The sequence below is a fragment of the Cydia strobilella genome, chromosome 8, assembly GCF_947568885.1.
Source record: "Cydia strobilella chromosome 8, ilCydStro3.1, whole genome shotgun sequence".
Lineage (NCBI taxonomy): Eukaryota > Metazoa > Arthropoda > Insecta > Lepidoptera > Tortricidae > Cydia > Cydia strobilella.
In genome coordinates this window covers 18,227,976-18,248,558 of record NC_086048.1, presented here as the reverse complement: position 1 = coordinate 18,248,558, position 20,583 = coordinate 18,227,976, and the positions used below count along the sequence as shown (strand labels likewise).

The following is a 20,583-nucleotide window of genomic DNA, read 5'->3' as shown; positions in this document are numbered from 1 at the left end:
TACGGCATATTAGACGTACACCGAGCTGCAAAACTGCATGGCCACTTTATGAATAAATTCCATTTATAATGTGTCCAGTCGCCATCAGATATATCGGAGCGGTCACGGCGCTCACAAATATAAATATCTGAACACGCCTCTATTGTCAAGGCGTTAGAGTGCGTGTTTACATATTTTTGAGCTCCTCGGCAGCTAAGATATATCTGATGGCGACTGTCCATGCACTTTTCCATCATTAATTTTCACTGAACATAGGTATATATAACAGGAATAGAATAAAATCGGTTTCTTAGGCTACGGTAACGTTAACTTTCAGATGAACCCGGTATGTTTTGCCACCGACGTGTTATTAAAAAAACAGCTGAAAAATTATAAGGCTTAGCTTTCTCTTTGGGTCGGAATGTCCATCCACATTCAAAATATCGAAACGCATTGCCGGAATTGTGTTGTGGCAATTTTTCACTGGATTTCAAATTATTATATAAAATAATGAAAATTTTACTTGATATAACGATCAATATATCATCAATAGTTATATGATATGTTACAAGAAAGTTCCGCGGAGAATCCACGTCAACTCGGACAATTTAACTCAGTTCAAGAATTCTAAGAGAATCCGATACCGCAATACTCCTTAGAGAACAGAACTTGCTAAACAACGTACTACGAGTGGTTACGCTTTTAAGATACAATACAATACAAATCTTCTTTATTGCTCATCAATATAAAAAGGACATGACATACAAATTAACCACTTAAACTATGGTAGACAACAGGCCCTACCCTAACACACCCTAACATACCCTATTGTAAGAATGTATTCTTCGTTGTTCAAATATTGTTGTGATTTTCTCCACAATCCCACGATTTGGCGTGGGCTCTAGTTTTTAATACTCCATATGTTACATAAGTGAAAAAATCTGTTCTATTCTATTGATATGATATCGGCACGAGCGTGATGCATAATAAGAGATTATCAAACAATATCAAATCATAACAGATTTATCCGAATATACTTTATATCGCCGTCTATTAGATACCCTCCCCATACAAAAACAAAGCAAAGTCTAAAATTACACCCATCCTTGACAACATGACAAGGAAGTTTACATTATATTCACAGGCACATAACGGCGAAAAAACAATTTATATGGATGACTGGCAGTTTCCCAGCTTAACTTAAGCGCTTACTTTCTTTTCAACTTTCGTAAGATTTGGGTTTGAAAGTATAAATAGGTTTGCCTTGTATTTGCTATTTTTGGATATCGTCATTTTTATTTTATTTGTGAAAAGCTTGCGGGTTTACAGGTGACCCCAAAACGCTCACAACGTAATATAACATAATTATCATACAATGTCAACTTACCTAATAAATTAATTAATTAACACAATTATATAAAATTTAATCTAATTACGCCAAATTACAATTGAATAACTGTGAGATTATACAATTAAATTAAATTACGTCAAAGGAGTAAATATTAAAATACGTCAAAATATAAGTAGGTAAATAAACACTGAACACTAAATTAAAATTAAATTAAATGCCCTTACTTTAAAATACGAATATTTTTTATGAAGAGATGTTCTAAAGTAAGATTTTGTCATTGTGCCATTTCGAGCAATAGTTACAAAACATTTTATGATTATAATTCTGGAAGTTCAATTTAACTCATTAAAGTTATGATTTTTCACTAACCTGGAACTTATTGTGCATACACTGGCAAATATGTCCCCCAAGGTGGTCGATCATGGTGAACACAGGATCCCAAACTAACGGGTGCCTCTCATCCTTAAGGAACCATGTCATGTTCAGGGCTGTGGTGAAAGAGAGTTCTCCAGCATAAGCGAGGTTCCAAGCATCGTGGAGAAGCTTGGCTCTGGTGAGTTCAGGGATCTTCGTGCGATTCTTGCTTTGAAGGAATTTGGAGAGGAGACTCCAGTTTTCGATATCGTAGTTGACGGGGAAGGGGGCTGGAACGATAGATCATATGAAAGAGGACTAGAACACCGTAAAATGGGGTGAGTAGGAACAAAATTGACATTCAAACCTCGATAACATTTTATTTTTACATATGCAAGCTGAATGGCATATATTATAAGTGTTCCGGACGTTTGTATTTTAGTTTTTATTTTATTTTGGGTTGTTCCATTTCATAACTTATACGCGATAAACAGGAAACCCCACCTCACCCCGTAGTCCCTCGTAATTGGGGTGAGATGGGTTTTCATACAAAGGAGATTTTAGAAGATTGTTGGATCGATTCTTTTTATTATGAGTATAACTATAGCTCCGTTTTAAATTGGAATACATTTTTTTTGTAGCAGTAGCCTTAAAATTCCATCTCTCTTTCATACCTTCTCTCCCCATTCATAACCCCATTTTACGCGATCGAAAAACTTTTCATAAGAAAAAACCTATTCTATTCTACTATGATAATTCAGGATTTCATCATCAGATTTTGATGACGAAATATTGCATAAGTACATTTTTGTACGCGCAAACTTATACGGGGCAATCACAAGCATAAAAAATTTCAAGTTGATCACTGATCTCTTCTGGATTTATAAAACTAATAGTCAGACCATGCTATCTCGGCAGCGATTTTGATAGCAGATCTATGAAATTATGACGTTTAAAATAAAACTCGCACAGTCTCATCTATCAAAATCTAGTCTGACTCTATTCAAGTGCCATAAAAAACACTGATTCTCGGCCGTTCATTTAAAGACCATTGCCATCTGCCATCTTCTCATGCGATGGAGTTCATGAATTCAGTAGCCACAGTTCAAAACTTAATACAGACAACAGTGGATCTCACCGATTTCCTCCGGATTGACGATGATGAAGTGATCTTTGCCAGGCATGTTGGGGACCGTCAGTTCCTTTTCATGCATCCAGTATGCTGGGAACTTGGTGAAGTCGAGCTGATCTCCACGGAGCAGCACTGCCGGAGCACGCCACACCATGCTATCTGTGTCTGGGACGTCGTGGGGTCGTTCGCGGAGGTATACTTTCTACAACATCCAGAAAAAAATATCTTAGTCCTTACCTTAGCCAAAAAATTGCCTAGGTCTCCATTTTAAAGCACTAACAGTGCATGTGAGTAGCTTACATGCATGCATGTGAGTGTTGGCTTAAGTTAGTATGACTCACGACAGTTTAAATTCAAACTTAGTCCATGGGTAGATACCTATGCGACCAATTTGTAATCAAGTTTTAATTTAGATAATTCTAGAAATTCAAATGCCGTTCACATTTCTTAAACATTTATCTATGTTTAACACGGACTGTACGTTAATTACAGCGTAATTTTGAAACAAAATTACGCCGATATCAACTTCGCTTCTTATTACGATCAGAAACCGATACAATGTTTGACATGATGCCAACGGCCGCTTTCTATCACCGCACCGCTCGCCGTCGGCAGGGTGTTCATCCTCACACCCTAAAACTTAAACGGTCGCGTACTGTGCGCTTTAAGAGGAATTTCCTCCCGCGGACGCTTCGGCTGTGGAATGAGCTCCCTACCGAGGTTTTCCCGAGGGGCTACAGTATGGGGTTCTTCAAAAAAGGAGTGTACAGGTTTTTAAACGGTCGGCAACGCGCGTGTATTTCTGGTGTTGCAGGCGTCCATAGGCTACGGTGACTGCTTACCATTAGGCGGGCCGTATGCTTGTTTGCCACCGACGTGGTATTAAAAAAAAACAATAGGAAGTTTTAAAATGAGTAATTTGATAGTAAAACTAGTTGAAATAGGTAACTTATTTTTTGTTTCCCAAGTTCTGACATTGAGAAATCTGCCCTACCTTATCTAGAACCCTATCGAATCGACCGGCCACGTATCGGATCTGAACCCAAAAGACTAATGGATACTTTTCATTGGTTAAATGTCCGTGAAATTTCTTTTTTACGTGAATAGAAATTGGGAGCACTTTATCGAAAACGAGTCCTTGGGTACACGACAGATTAAATTGAATGATTTGGTATTCTGGAAAAGTAGGTTACGCTTTGCGTATTGATATCGAATTTCATAGAATTGATCTGATTTGATTTGGTAAAATTGAAATTGCGAATTCTAGTGTAAGTTTATTTGTTTATCAATAAAATTGTAATCACATTTCACGCCTACATAGAAATGAATATGAAAGATGAAATTAAAGAAAATATGAAACTTAATAAAATCACTGTCCGGATACTCCGGATTTATAATTTTGGCATTAACGTGGATATCACAAATATCACAATGATGCAGATCTGCACGCTGCTCCGATGTGTGAGCGCGATAGCGCTTTGCACATTATATAGCGATGTCCCGCTTGCCTAACTTTCAATATTCATAACATGAGCAAGTCACTTGATTCAGAAGGATTTTCATGGATAATTAGACATATAAAGTGCTCATATTATTAACTAGTCTCATCACTGCAGTTCTGGCCTAAGAGGAATTATCCTCTCAACCGTGACCAGCGGCAGGCGATCCTTCTCGATCCAGCTGTTAGCGACAGTCCTACACCTTGACGCTCTTCGGGACATAGACATTGTCCTTTCGTCCATTCGAGCACTCCAATACTAGACTTAGGTATCTTGGCGTCAGGATCCACAACACTCTTATAACCCCACTCTCACTCACCTCACTCACTCTCACTCTCACTCTTATAACTAACCTGTCTCAACACCGCAGTTTTGGCCTCATAATTCCTCTCAACTGTGACCACCGGCAGGCGATCCTTCTCTATCCAGCTGTTGGCGACAGTCTTCACGTCGACGCTCTTCGGGATCTTCCCGTCAGCGGCCGCGGCTGCGTTCAGGGCCGACCAGATATCGTCGCCGGTGAAGGTTTTAAATTTGCTGCAATTTGAGGAAAAGTGCCATATAGTTAAAGGTACGTACAAACAAGTCGTAGGGTTCTGATTCATTACAGATTCTTGCGAGTCTGTCCAGCTGTGGAAGTAATTTGTCTATAAGTAGTGACATTTCGATATCAACGTTATCAACAACATACTTAGCTGATTGCTTTACATTTCTGAGTATGATAATTAAAGTACATAGCAGACAGCAGAGGACGCTGGTTCGATTCCAGCCTGGGGCACTGGAGGACTTGGTCACTTTTTCTTAGTATATGATATTTATTTTAGTTTATAAAGTACATAGCTTGAGCAAGAGAAATTTATTGTTGTTACTCGGCACACGGCAAAACATGATCAGAAAAGGGACATCATATCAAAAACGTATTGCATTAATAGCGGTACCCGTCGAATGTCACTTTCTCTAGCTAGTACAAATCCAATCACCATGGCACAAAACAGGCCAAGACAAGATGGGTGAAACTGTTAATCACTTACTGGTCCTCAATGAACATCCTCAGTCCCTTCCTGAAGGTCTCGCCTCCCAACGTATAGTTGAACATCCTGAAGAGCAGCTCGATCTTGGTGCACGCCGTCTCCTGCTTCATGCCCGTGATGCGGGAGTGGGGGTAGCGCTTACTGAACTCGTAGTATAACGAGTAGAGGACCGTCATCGGCCATTTGCCTTCCATTTCTGAACCATTGTTGATCTGGGGAAGAATTGGGAGTTATGGACAAGGGAATTTTCATTTGATTTCCAAATGAATGTCAAGTTACAATGACTAAATGAAGGTGTAAGACAGAAAGGAAGCTTACTAACACAATGTTTTTTATCTCAACTGTTTTTGCAGTTTGGCGCTCAATAAGCATCTCGTTAATGATCAGATTGATCGATCAACTTGATTGAATCAAACATGAAAACACAGATAGAGCATACAATCATTTTTGTGACCGAAAGTAAGAGTACATATCTAACCAATAAATTAACACCTTCTGAAGCCTTCAACTTTCATATTGAGACACTTTAAAGTATGACTCACGTTAGACCGGGCCGTGACCGGGCCGGAGCTTCCGGCGCTTCGTTTTCTATGGAAAGCATCACGTGATCACCTGTCATGTCATAGAAAAGTAAGCGCCGGAAGCTCCGGCCCGGTCACGGCCCGGTCTAACGTGAGTCATCCTTAAAGCTAACCTTAAAATTAGGTAGCCTAAGGGAGTTGGACACCTTAAAACTATCTCACCAGATTCTTACTTTGAAAGCAGTCTCAGCAGCTAGGTACCCAACTAGCGCCTTGTTGAGGTGAGCGTCAGACCACCACGCGGGCGTGGCTAAGGCACCCATCCATTGGTACGAGAGCTCTTGAGCAAGCTGGATGTACCCGCGGCTGCTGAGGTCGCTCTCTCTAAAACAAATGGGTAAATTATTTGGAACAGGCTGTGTAATAAAACCTTGTGATTTGTGTACCATCGCAATTTATTTCCCGGGATGTTAACGAGAAACTTTGCCTTTTTACCCGTGTGAACTAATATCAGATAAATAGATAAGTTACCTACACAACAACTAGCAAGAGTGTTTATTATAGTTACTAACTATTGTCTATGTCTACATTACGTTTATACCAGTAAAAACTCCGGTCTTGACCACGCCAGAAATAAGCAACCTATTCGAAAAACACATCCTACAGGATGCAGCATTTTTAATTGGTTAGGATATACTGTCGATTCTACAAGAAATATGCTAAGCGAGTTCCTCACCTGAACACGATCAGCCCCCAATTGTCAGCCGGCTTCACGCCCTGGTAGTTGGGCAGCGCGACCACGTCCAACCTCTTCAGCGGCAGGGGCACCTGCCAAAACCTCGCGATCTCCTTGAACACTAGCGCCAGTTTTTCGTTGACACCGTTAAGTGCTTCCAGGTATTCGGGACGGCCCCAAACACGGAGTTCTGGATAAAATGGCAGTGTTAACTAATATATAGTTAGAATAATGAGATATAAAATTAAATTTTAGGAAAACGAAAATGTGCATATAGAATTATAGATTAAGTAAAAGTCCTTCGAGTACGAAATTACTGATGTGATTACGTACAAAAATAAAGTCACTAATGATGTTGTCCCTTGCTAACACATAACACGTTCTCTTCAATAGTAGGTATTATACCCGCTCGGGCAAGCTTAAAGGAGGACTCACGCTTGAACGGGCCGAGGCTTCCGACACTCTCTTTACTAGTATATAGTATAAAGCATCACGTAATCACCGATCACCCGTCATAGAAAACGAAGTGTCGGACGTGTCGACCCGGACCTAGACCGTCCAAGTCCGAGCGTGAGTCTTCCTTAATGCATCGCTTAAAGCAGCAGTATTCCCCAACATCAGCCGGCCTAGCCAAGGTAACAATCGCTATCGCTACAACAACGAAACGCTTTGTGTCTCTCTATAGATCACTCTTCCATATTAGTGCGACAGTGCCAGTTGCGTTTTAATCGCTACGGAGCGTAAGCGATTGGCATGTTGGCTACGCGGCCAGATACGACCCTCAGCGATCAAAAATAGCGACGAGGAAAACGTAATAAATTCTCACCAAGCTTGTTTCCTTTCTCATCAGTGTAGAAACTGCTGCTATTCAGCTGCTTAAGATCAGCGATGACCAGCCCAAGTGTGAAGGTGGACATGGGCGGCGTAGTCTCGAAGTGGTCCCATACTGCGTTAGGCTCATCGGCGCTGCAAAAATTACATCACCTTAACGCAAGGGTTACATCATTACCTTAATGCAACTTTTTAAGGGGTACACTTTAAAAGATAAGATAAGATAAGATATTTATTTTTGACGATCACAACACAAGTACGAACATGTACAGACAACAACAGCAAGAAAAGAAGAAATCATCAAGTAAGCTTTAGAGTTGGTCCCGTTGTTATTGGGTCAGCATCAGATGATGGGATGTTGGAGAAATCGAGATAACTCTTCAAATTCCCCTGTGGCACTCCTGCACCGTTCGTTCAGTCGGAATGGGATTTTATATCCTGGCTCGTCAAACTACGTCTAAATACTTGCAAAAAAGAACTTACAGAGCATGTTACTGAGCGAAATCATGGTCTTTGGCAGCACCACACTTAGAACGGGGTCTTGTATCCTTACTAACCAGAGCTATGAAATATTCATCATGTACTTGCATCTCCTCAGTTTTTGCCACTGGCGTATCGCTGAATGCCACCATGGTTTTGGGTCTGATCACGCTCAGTTGGACTAGGCTCTTGTATCCTAGTTTTTTTATGCTCTCTGGAGTTGCGAGTGTCCATAGGAGGCGGTAATCGCTTACCATCAACCGATCCGTCCGCTCGTTTGCCTCCTATATCAATAAAAAAAGTTCATCATAGACTTACATCTCCTCCGTCCTTGCCACTGGAGTGTTGCTGAGTGCCACCATGGTCTTGGGCCGTACCACACTGAGTTGGAACGGGGTCTTGTATCCCGGTTCGTCGAAGCATGGGAACACGCGGCGGGCGTTGTTGGGACGAAGCTGAGTCGCTGCTACTATCCTGATGATATAAAGATCTTAATCACATATTATAATAAATATTTTTTTAATGAAAATGTATTTAGTCAAAATATTTAGATCAGCCGGCCTAGCCAAGGTGACAATCGCTATCGCTTCGACAACGAAACACTTTGTGTCTCTCTATCACTCTTCTATATTAGTGCGATAGTGACAGTTGCGTTTCGATCGCTACGGAGCGTTAGCGATTGGCGTGTTGGCTACGCGGCCTATACGGTTTCACTCACTATTATTTTATATTTATTTTTTATTATTTTTATATTTTGAAATATGTCTCACGATAGTTTAAGTTCGATTATGTATTTAGTAATTTGAAGCTCTTGCTCAAAATATTGTAATGAGCTATTTTAGTTTAATAGGATTCCTTGAGGAGTCGGGCTGTTTGGACTACCCTACCCCCACTATGTTCACGCAAAATAGGCGCTACTCATCGATTTGCTAAAAACCTGCCTGTACCACAATACAATACAATACAATACAATACAATACAATACAATACAATACAATACAATACAATACAATACAATACAATACAATACAATACAATAAGACATTTGTACCTCTCAACCTCCTGCTCGGTCTGGTAACTGGACTTGAAGAAGGCTTCAGTCTGCGCCGTCTCCAGGTTTCCGTTGAAGGTGAACTCCAGCGTGCCCTTGCAGCCTTTAGGTATGATCTTTTCAAGGCGAAGCGAAACGATGGGCTTCTTAGGGTCTGTTGTGATTTTCTTTACTGTGACCTTTTCCAATTGTTTGCTGAAACGATCATATTCTATTGTAATATAGTCAAACACATTTTAGGAAGAGGTCTCTTCTGTATACAAGTTAACGATCCGGTTACATACACATCTTTTCGTTTGCATGTCTTCTCGAGACCTTCGTAATTAGCCTAAATTCAATGTGTTTGTGTTTTTCCATCGATGAGTTCCATTGGATACCCTCCGACTGCATCATCAGATCAAATCCTTGTTAGCATATCATTGGAAGTACCAAATTTAAACTGAATCAGATAAGCTTAATAAATGTGTAGTAAAACAAGCGAATATAAGTATTGATAGATAATAAATTAATATCTGAATGGTTGCCCCAAAAAATATCAGTAGTATAAAGCTGCTAGTAGGGTTCGCGGGGAAAGTTGGGTTATGAATGGGGAGAGAAGGGATGAAAGGGGGGTGAGATGGGATTTTAAGGCTACTGCTACAAAATAATGTATTCAAATCTATAATGGAGCTATAATAATACTCATAATAAAAAAAATCGATCCAACAATCTTCCAAAATCACCTTTGTGTGAAATCCCATCTCACCCCAATTACGAGGGACTACGGGGTTAGGTTGGGATTTCCTGTTTATAGTCAAAGTTATGAAATGGAACTATCCAAAATAAAATAAAAACCAAAATACAAACGTCCGGAACACTTATTATATACACCATTCAGTTTGCATATGTAAAAATAAAATGTTATTATGTTTGAATGTCAGTTTTGTCCCTAGTCACCCCATTTTACGGTACGCTACGTGCTACGTACAAGTCTATTTTCTCTCGAAATTCAAACTTGATTGGCAAGTAGACATGTTTGCTTGTCTAACTAGAGATGTTCATTGTTTGATTACAATTATGTGTGTATGCTTTATACAATTGTTCTTAGTCTGTGTTTTCACTGTGTTTCGAATATAAAGTCTGGCAAACCAATTAGTTAGCAGAATGTCTGCAAATGTGAAACATGTAGGTGAGAAAGGGTCTTTCAGTATACATTTTGAATATCGCGCCTAATAGAACGTATTATTAGCAGATCAATCTTTATCAATCAGCGTTTTTAATAATTACATTACATTACATTATAATTATACAGCGAAAACGGACTTATCCCAATAATGCCTATTCTCCCTTCTTGGTTGGAAGGTTGGAAAAACTAGTGCCTATGCCAATTTTTGGAATTAGTTGCCATTGTTGCCAAGCTCCCATCAACCGTGGCAAAAAGCCGAATAACGCTAGGAAGATGATACTGCCTCTGATAAATACTAGTGTTGGCCGAAATGTTAATGCAATCAACCATTAACCAATACAAAATTGAAGAGTTAACTGTAACCGTCCGTTACGGTTTACGGTTCAATTTGTACTGGTTAATGGTTAATTGCAATTAACGTTCGGCCAACACTGAGTTACTCACTTATCTGCGGGCACGTGCGCGTTGACCTGCGCGTCGCTAATCTCGATCTCGTGCGCGCAGTGCACCTTGAGCTCGTCAGCGTCTTGCAGCCAGCTCACGTTGATGCTGACGCGGCCCTTTCAGTAAAAAAAATTAAACCAAGGAGCGATTTTCAGGTCAGTCAGATACTTTGTTCGGATCTACTAAGAATATAGCTAAAGTTAGAGGCTAGAAAGCCTTTGAACGTTTATCAAAATAAAGGGATTCTCCATTTCTACATTACCTACTCTGTGATAAAATCATTACTCAGTGTATATGCACAGAAACAGTGTTTACTATCTACGTTAAAGTCATTAGTTCCAAGCATAAACCTCTAGGACATCAATAAACGAACATATATAAAATGCTGTTCTGCTAGCGACACATCATCAAGCCGAGAGGTTTTTTGACTTCCTGTGCGAGACATGTAAAATTGTGCAAGTTGATACTTTGTTGCAAGCTGTTGGAAGTGATAGGCTAAAAAATACCTTGAACACTCCATCCTCCAGGTACGGTTCCAGCTGTAGCTTGTAGCCCGTGGGTTCCACAATCTTCTCCAACCGACTTTCTATAGTCAGGGCATGTGCGTTGTTCAGGTCTATGCTGCGGGTCTTTATTATGTGAAGAGGACTGAACTGCTGAAAATTAAAGTTTGGTCATAAAACTGTTAGCGCCTACAATAATTTTGAGGCAGGCAGTGCCGGATTAAGCCAGCGCGGGGCCTGTAGCAAATTTTATCATGGGGCCCATGGATCGAATTAATTTTGCGGGACGAAGTGAATCTTCAGATTTTTACGACCACAATGCGTGCCCCCCAAACGCGCGGGGCCCGTGGCATTTGCTACTTTTGCCACGTGGCTAATCCGCCACTGATCAGAGGAACATACCTTGTCCGGAGGCATTGCTTGCGCGAACATGCAAAGACCCAAGAATAGCGAGGCGCCGAACATTCTGCTTAGTTATACCTAGGAACAAAACAGTTCATGTTTAAATAGTTATTTGTGCAACAAGAGAGGAAAGTTGGTTTTCCTTGCGAGTGTTGATTTTAAATCCCGAGTAAGCGAAAGATTCTAAGTTAGAATCTTGAGCGTAGCGAGGGCCTCAAAAACACGAGATGTAAAATAACTTTGCTCTCGTGTGACATATAATTTTTCACCTCAGTAGTGAGAACATATTAAAGGTTAAAATGTATTTCGAATTTGTAATAGACCCCGAAGTATGAAGTGGCAGTTTATGGCCTTAACTAAATTAAAAAGCTACTTTGCTTCACTCCCTGGAGTGACGAAAGTCGCACTTTCGTCACTCCAGGGAGTGACGAAAGTAGGCTTGTTCGAGCTGCTGAGGTGAAAAAGATATTGCTATCTATAGTATAATAAAATTGACCAAAAGAGCGCGAGCGTAGAAAGCTTAAGAGGATAGTGGAAACCGCTACTCCCTATAGACGTAGTCCCCATTTTCCTCTCCGGATATTGACAATATGGAATATGTTTTCACACAATTCGATGTATATCAACAATAAATAGCTACCTATGCCCCGCGTTTCACTTTTTCTGAATATTATATGAGTAAGAAGCGAAAAAACATATTCCATGTAATTTTTTAATAGCTTGAGTGACAAATTTTACAAACCGTCCCCACCCTTTTGCCAAGCATCTAACTTTGCCTAATTTGGGGTGGTTTTAATTTCACCACCCTGAGTTATGGCTCAAACGTACGACCTGATTAAAAGCCCAAGGAAGTAATTAGGTGAGTAGTAACTCAGGGCCTCTTCTTCACTCCTTTTGTTTGTTAGCTCTTTACTTTTGTGCTTTCATCTTACTTAATATTTTTTTTTACTTTTGTTTGATTGTCTAATGGAAATTTCGAGAAAACGTAGAAGTTAATCTTAAAAGATAGATAGAATGATAGAATACTCTTTCTTGGCACGCGAGAAAAACAATTGATTAAAGATAGTGGCAAACAACAGGCGGTCTTAGCGCTAAAAAGTGATCTCTTTAAGTCAGCCTTTGGGTAGCGAAAACAGAGAATAATAAAAAAGAAGGTTGTTGCAAAAATTTTATGAAGCCCAATTTCATACACACAATAGGAATGTTTTTGTAAATAAAATGTACGGAATCGAATGGTAATTTTTTATTCATTTTGGAAGTTTTTGAAACTTAAGGTCTGGTATTGTTCTACGAATCGCATATATTTTTGGAGTTTCCAATTTATTGTGATATTTTGCTCATTTTCTATCTATTAACTAGATTTAGTTAAAAAATTCAACATCTATCACAACTTTATTACAGTAAACAAACATACGTACCTACATATGTATATGAATTGAAAGACCGGCCAAGTGCGAGTCGGACTCGCGTTCCAAGGGTTCCGTACATAACACAATTTGTAACAATGTATTTTTTATGTGAAACGTGAGTGAAATGCCTTTTAAAAATCCGTAGGGGTCGGATCAAAATAATTAAATCCGACTCACGCTTGACTCCACATTTCTAATAGGTTTTCCTGTGATCTATAGGTAAAGAACTATTTTGTGTAATTTATTCAACATTTTAGACCAAGTAGTTTCGGAGATAAAGGGGGGAATGGTCATTTTTTGCCTATTTTCTTAAATAACTTCTAAACTCTTTATTTTAAAATTACAAAATAATATATATTTGAGATTCTCACAACAAGCTCTTTCATTTGATATGTAACACGATATAGTTTTAAAAACTTTATTTTTAAATTTTCTCATTTACCCCCCAAAAGTTCCTATGTTCAAAATTCATTTGTTTACGTCACATTTTGTCCGTGTTGGGTCACAAACTTACATGTGTGTATAAAATTTCAACTTAATTGATCCAGTAGTTTCGGAGAAAATAGGCTGTGACAGACGGACAGACAGACGCACGAGTGATCCTATAAGGGTTCCGTTTTTCCTTTTGAGGTACGGAACCCTAAAAACATATTTAAGTTACAAACAAACTTCACATATATATAAAACTACTTATCTCTAATAAATAGAAATTAATTCGTTTGTTAGATGGGTGTTATTTTCGCAATATTATGTATAGTCACTATACATAATATGTATAGTCACTACTACCGGCCCGAACTTTAAGTAGTCTAGATACAATAATTATGTATTAGATATGTCAGTGACAACAGTGACGTTTTTGTTTGAAGAAACGTCACTTTTGACACTGACACATCTAATCCACATCGTATCTAGACGTAATATTTGACGTAAGTTAAAGTTCGAATCGGGTCGTAGTCAATGTTTAAGATATTTTCATAATGTGATACCCACTAACAAATTTTCATTTTATATACTTAAGTATATCGCCAGTTACCAATATATTTTAGTTTGAATGTATGAATTCCTTGGTCTGACGAATCCGGCGCGTATTTTAACATTATCCAACATTAACCAATAAAGGCAGGCTGAATGGATCATTGTGCCAAGTATACAGGCCAATTGGCTTCAAGGATTTATCCTTACGCACGTGATGATTCGGTGATAGTATATTTATATAAAGCCTGCTCCAGACGCGGCGCGAAGCGAGTGTGGAGTCGATTTCGCTGATTAGCGAACTAGACTCCACACTCGCGTTCGCGGCTTCGCGCCGCGATTCGCGCACGAGTGTGGAGGGGGCTTAAGAATATGCGTGATCCTGGACGAGATGGCGAATCATTGTAGCTATCCAAAGTAATCAGATACATCTTCAATTAAGTAACATAATTTTATTATAAGTTCAAATATCAGAAAGCAGGTGCGCATTTTTTTTTATTATCACTGAAGAGTGACTAAGTACCCAAAGTACCAACTGCGTAGCTATACCTAGGTCAATCCTGACTGAGGCGATTGATAAGAATATAATCATGACCACGAATAGGCTTGGAAACATGAAGCTGATTTGTATTATAGAAAGTAAGTGTAAATGTAATGTATTAAGCTAGTTTTAGTTCCAAAAATTTGCTACAACTAGAAAAAGAAAACCGTTGCGCAACTTCGTTACAAACTGCCCAAAATAGGCGGTAGGTGGTAGACCTATACAATATAAAGCCTGACCAGGAATATATGATCACGCGCCATGTTGCGGAATTTTACTGGAACTAATTTTTTCATACTATACTGAACTGTCACCCTATACATGAGAATGAACAGCGCCCTCTTGACAATGATCATATATTACTGGTCAGGCTTTACATGCCTGCTTATGATTTGTAATTTTCCTAGCCTAACCTAACTTTTATTAAATCACATTTAGAAACGGGTCTATCGCGAATTTATTTTGTTACCTTTCTAAATGTGATTTAATATGTGTTTAAACCGCGAAAGTTTTAAATGTTATATTGCTAACCTAACTTTGTTGTAATTTTCCGTTAAATAAAACTTACATAGGTAGGTATTTGTATTATCAATATAAATAAATGATAAGTAGTTTCAAACGTGTGACCGGTGACCGGTAAAGTAAAACTTATATTACTTACAAAGAACAAAGGTACCGATACCGCGCAATAATAGAATTGAAATGATATTAAACCTTAAGTTAGCTCATTTAACTTAAAGGGTAATTTACATTTTACTTTTCTTTTATTTTAATAAGGAAACAAAACTGCATTCAGAGATTTTTTTTAATTTACTTCCCTCGTGCGGGAATCGAACCGACAAAAAATTCAAAATATACTAAATATGCGATTTTATGGATATTTTGTACGACAGAGTGTAAGACCTAATTAGATCAAGAAAATTAAAAAAATCTGCTCAAATAATTCGTGTAGTTTTGAAAATTAGTATAGTTATACCTTGTGGTGTCCACATGAACATACTAAAAGTCCTCGGGGGTGGGGGGTTGTGCTGAGGGTATAGGGGGTGTTGAAGGTATCTTTTTTCAGTTTTTTGCTCATATCTCGAATATCTGTACGAATAGCGTTATAATTACTTTGGTTAAAAGTTTCTACATAAAATTTTCTACAATTTAGGTCATATTTATTTTTACTCTACGATCAATACTTTAGGAGCTACAGGATGTTTAAGTTAACAAATAGATAAAAAATACAAAAATAGACGATATAAGAAAACGTCGTTTTTTCATAGTTGTTCATCATAACTCAAATTTTTAGTTTAGAACAAGCAAGTTTAGTCACCTGCTGATCAAAAATAAAAATAAAACCGGCCAAGACCATGCTCAGTGTAGGGTTCCGTAGTTACCCATCCGTAACATCCAACTATGCCTCAAAAGTATCTTCCATTATTTGATAACTAAACCAAAAGATATGTCCCTGTATGTAGAACAATTTGACTGTGACAAATACATTTTGAAATATTATGTCTGGTGTTATTGATGCTTACTGGACTACACGGAATTTTTGTGAAAAAACAATCTTGTTTACCTACATTGGATTTGTTTCCAGAGTTAAATAGTAGTTTATACAATCGTTATGTAATGGAGAGGTTTTCAGTCGAGTACCGTGTTACGGCCACCAAGCTTGCTGACTGGCCTTAATTGGGTACGAGATTTAAAAGCTTGATTACACAATACTTTTTCTACGAGTCAACAAAAATAATACTTTAAAATAGTAGAATCATATATAACATTTAAAACCTTCGCGCTTTGAACACATATTAAATCACATTTATAATCGGGTCTATCGAGGACCAGTGGAACCCGTGTTGAAACGTCGGTAAATAAAGGTAACAATAGTTATTTGTGCAACAAGAGGGGAAAGTTGGTTTTTCTTGCGAGTGTTTATTTTGAGTCCCGAGAAAGCGAAAGATTCTAAGGTAGAATCTTGAGCGTAGCGAGGGACTCAAAAACACGAGATGTAAAATAACTTTGCTCTCGTGTTGGACACATAATTTTTCACCTCAGTAATGAGAACATATTAAAGGTTAAAATGTATATCGAATTACACAGAATAAACAGAAAAAAAAAGTATTATAATATGTACGATACGATAAGATACGATACGATACGATACGATACGAGACGAGACCGGACCGAACCGGACCGGACCGGACCGTACCGTACCGTACAGTACCGTACCGTACCGTACCGTACCGTACGTTACCGTACCGTACCGTACCGTACGTTACCGTACCGTACCATACCATAAAAAAATGTAATAAAAGTATGTAGTTCATGGCCTTCACTAAATTAAAAAGCTACATTGTTTCACTCCCTGGAGTGAGGAAAGTCGCACTTTCCTCACTCCAGGGAGTGACGAAAGTAGGTTTGTTCGAGCTGCTGTGGTGAAAAATAAATTCCAGATAGATCCGATTATAAATGTGATTTAATATAGAATCATATAGGTAAAAAAAACGGTAAGATACGCGAACTGCCGCGGCCCGCGATACCTTCATACTCGTACGCGCCCCGGCCGCCGGGGCCCGGCGCCTCCGGCGTGTTGGTCAACGACACCTTTTCGTAACTCATGAGGCCCTGGTACCTGCTCCTCGCTAAATTCAATTTTTAGACAGTTTTTTTCCTCGATTTTGGCCACCGTAGCCTATGGTGGCTAACAAGCAACGCTAAGCTGTTTTCGTAGTCTATGGATGTTGCTATATTAAGGGTGTCACATGCACGTTTCTGACTTATAAAGCAATTGTTTCTACTATACAACCTAAAATAAGTAATTAATTTGAGCTATCGTTTTTTTTTTCATCGTCTTGACCGCGGCGAGCTGTGATTGGTCAATTTCATTATAGTCGACTAAACCGTTTCGAAATGAATATTATAGTTGAGTTGGGAATCCATACATGAAAACTACCCAATTAAGGTTTTGTATACGAAATCTTAATTCAACAATTACACAGTCGACGAGTAGAAAAACAGTTTTCAATGTAATTTTGTTGCTAGATTAACAATTAAATAAGGAATAGAATAATCCAGGTGTACTTACGTGTATTGCCGGCGGCGTACTGGGCCGCTCCGGGCTCCGTGGCCCCTCGCCAGGCAGGATATGGCTCATTCCTGAGATTGGCTTGTTAGGAATTGTAATCTTGTTTAGGTATGTCAACACGAGGGCGGTCGCCTGTGACGTCATGATTGGCTGAGATTTCTGAAAACTACGATAGATTGTAAACAATTATTGTCGGGTTCATTATTGGATTTATTGGCCACCAGTTTGGTGGGGAGTACCATTTTGACGTGGCCCTTAGAACTTTTTAGAAGTAGGCGGAAATGAAAAGTGAGACTATGACAATGGCAAACAATAATAGTGCTTATATAACACTTTAAACTCTCGCGTTTCGTACACTAATTAATGTCTTAAATAACGCGATAAAATAACATTATTTTACCTTTTTTCCGACGTTTCACGTGGTCACTGAAGACTGACGTCCTAGCAAAATGCCAATTGAGATATTGGTAAAAACAACACTAAGCTACCCGCCATTTGTTTATATAAATGTTCGAGGTAGACAAATAAATGTATCTACCCGTTTCTGTTTAATGTTTATTGTCCACGGCACGACACGCAACACTAACAATATCCGCACACTGGTCCGAAGATAGATCCCTTGGTTTCAACATCAGAATCACTGGTCCCCAAGTTGCCATTTTGCTGGAAAGTTAGTCTTCCGCGACCACAGCTAATGCAACCTAGCTGAAAAAAAAGGGAAAATAATAAAATTCAATCGCGTTTGACCCGTTAATGACATTAATTATGTAATAATAGTGCTTTCTCTGATACTCCTGTACTTACTGAAATTTTCATAAGACCATCTCATTCGGTTGTTCCTCTGAAGTAGGTTTACAAGCTTGTGTTGTCAAATAGGTACACATAACGTTTAGCTATCTAAATAGTTCATCTCTCAATATCCTGTAAAACCCACGATATATTTACCTCTAAGTAATGAGTCCGACCAAGTGTACTGCTTAGGTCGGTACGTTTGTCTGTTTCCTTTAAACGACTCCGGTAAAATCCAGTCACATTACACCTACTACAGCAGGGGCAGAGATCTTTAACGATTTTTTCCAGGTATTTCAGAAATTGTAAGGATTGCAATAAGCTACGTTACGACATCGCGTAGTAACTATTTATTAATCTGTGATCGCGCGGCGGCAGCGGCGAGCGGCGGCTATAGGTTAAAGCGAGACAGCGATAGGACCTTACGTTCCCACCCATTGCCGCCGCCGCGCGATGTCGTGGCCGGGCCGTTAGGCTAGACGTTATTAGCCGGGCCGGAGCTGCCGGCGTTTCGTTTTCTATGGAAAGCACCGCGTGAGCACCGATCAGCGTCATAGAAAATGACATGTCGCCCAAGTCCCATGTCGGAAGTCTCGGCCCGGGCACGGCCCGGTCTAGCGTGAGTCATCCCTAAGCTGAAGACGCAGGTTCGATTCCGGCCTCTGCTTCTGGTGGACTTGGTCACTTTTTCTTCAGTACTCGTAGGTATATGACATTTTTTTTTGGAATTAGTTCCAGCGGTTATAAGCATAGCGCCTGGATAAAATCAAATGGCAATAATTTTGAGCATAATATGCTTAATTGCTTACACCAATTAACAGGCAATCAATCCCACTCATTTCCACCCCCCTTTTCATCCTCTTTAGGGATGACTTTCGACTTTTCCGACATAAAAACTACCCTACTCAAACTATCTCTATGCCAAATTTAAACTAAATCCGTTCAGCGGTTTAAGCATGAAGAGGTAACAGACAGACAGACAGACTTTCGCATTTATAATATTAAGTATGGATTTTTTCAGTCGCCGTATGATATATCGGAGCGGCGAAGGTGTTCATAAAAATTTGAACGAAGCCTCTATAATCAAGACGTCAAAGTGTGTTCAGATATTTTTGTCCTATGTATTCTATCTATTTGATGGCGACTGCTTCCTAAGTGTACCTATAATATTGACATGTCTATCCCTACTTGGACCATTCCACTAACCCGGGTTAACCTGGAGTTACCATGGTTACCAGTTTAACCGCTGGGTTAACGGTTTAACTGCCTAACCCCGAGTTAGTGGGATGGTGCAAGTGGGCCTAAATTGTACTTTCTCTCTAATCATTTACCGTAAAATGGGGTGAGTAGGGTTCGCGGGGAGAGTTGGGTTATGAATGGGGAGAGAAGGGAAGAAAGGGGGGTGAGATGGGATTTTAAGGCTACTGCTACAAAATAATGTATTCCAATTTAAAATGGAGCTATAGTAATACTCATAATAAAAACAAAACGATCTAACAATCTTCCAAAATCATCTTTGTACGACATCCCATCTCACCCCAATTACGAGGGACTACGGGGTGAGGTGGGATTTCCTGTTTATCGTCAAAGTTATGAAATGGAACTACCCAAAATAAAATTCAAATTAAAATACAAACCTCCGGAACACTTATTATATACACCATTCAGTTTGCATATGTAAAAATAAAATGTTTTCGAGGTTTGAATGTCAGTTTTCTACCTACTAACCCCATTTTACGGTACCTATTTAATCAAGAGAAAGGGTCAACATACACAAACGTAAAAACACTTTTTTTGCTGGCAGTGAGATCAAAAAGGTTTAATTTTTTTTATCTGCCCATAGCCAAATAAATGAAAACATATAATTTATTGCTGCCTAGTCAATCGTAACTCGCGATTATATACGGTTCGATTAGAATCCTCCATCCGACGACCCTTAAATAATTTGCTATGGAAGAGGATTCCCAAAAAAGATAGGCCCGGAATGATTATGGTAACAATATCATTTTCCATCGTTGCCCTGGGCACGATTATTGGTGGCTTTATTCCCCGTAATACAAAATCTGTTTGTACATTGCTGAGAGAGCACAATCGGGAAATAGTAAGTAAAGTCGAAATGCAGAGATATAACGTGAACGTTTTGTTGTACGTTGTACGTTGTACTTAAGGGCTCTTGAGGAGGCTAGAACCGGGATTTGACGTAAGCGGTCACATCTGAGTCCGATTGCATAAGCATAACAAGTGCAACTTGTCAAGTTGTAACTAATATTAGCGAAAGTCTCTTATGTCTAAAAGAATTGGAAAGCGACTTCGGCTA

The 20,583-nt window shown here is 39.1% G+C and overlaps 2 protein-coding genes across 2 annotated transcripts in view; one reads left to right on the top strand and one right to left on the bottom strand.

The window, feature by feature from the left end:
- Window positions 1-17,608, bottom strand: part of LOC134743798 (aminopeptidase N) — a 29,828-nt gene extending 12,220 nt beyond the window's left edge. The window contains exons 1-13 of the mRNA XM_063677459.1: window positions 17,478-17,608; window positions 11,480-11,557; window positions 11,081-11,227; window positions 10,575-10,690; window positions 8,966-9,160; window positions 8,233-8,388; window positions 7,430-7,569; window positions 6,604-6,793; window positions 6,101-6,251; window positions 5,347-5,558; window positions 4,669-4,852; window positions 2,823-3,018; window positions 1,700-1,974 (exon numbers count right to left, since the gene is read on the bottom strand). Coding sequence (XP_063533529.1) covers window positions 1,700-1,974; window positions 2,823-3,018; window positions 4,669-4,852; window positions 5,347-5,558; window positions 6,101-6,251; window positions 6,604-6,793; window positions 7,430-7,569; window positions 8,233-8,388; window positions 8,966-9,160; window positions 10,575-10,690; window positions 11,081-11,227; window positions 11,480-11,542 — 2,025 coding nt within the window. The 5' untranslated portion in view covers window positions 11,543-11,557; window positions 17,478-17,608. The remainder of the gene's footprint in view (window positions 1-1,699; window positions 1,975-2,822; window positions 3,019-4,668; window positions 4,853-5,346; window positions 5,559-6,100; window positions 6,252-6,603; window positions 6,794-7,429; window positions 7,570-8,232; window positions 8,389-8,965; window positions 9,161-10,574; window positions 10,691-11,080; window positions 11,228-11,479; window positions 11,558-17,477) is intronic.
- Window positions 1-20,583, top strand: part of LOC134743410 (membrane alanyl aminopeptidase-like) — a 363,156-nt gene that overhangs the window by 298,979 nt on the left and 43,594 nt on the right. The window lies entirely within an intron of this gene.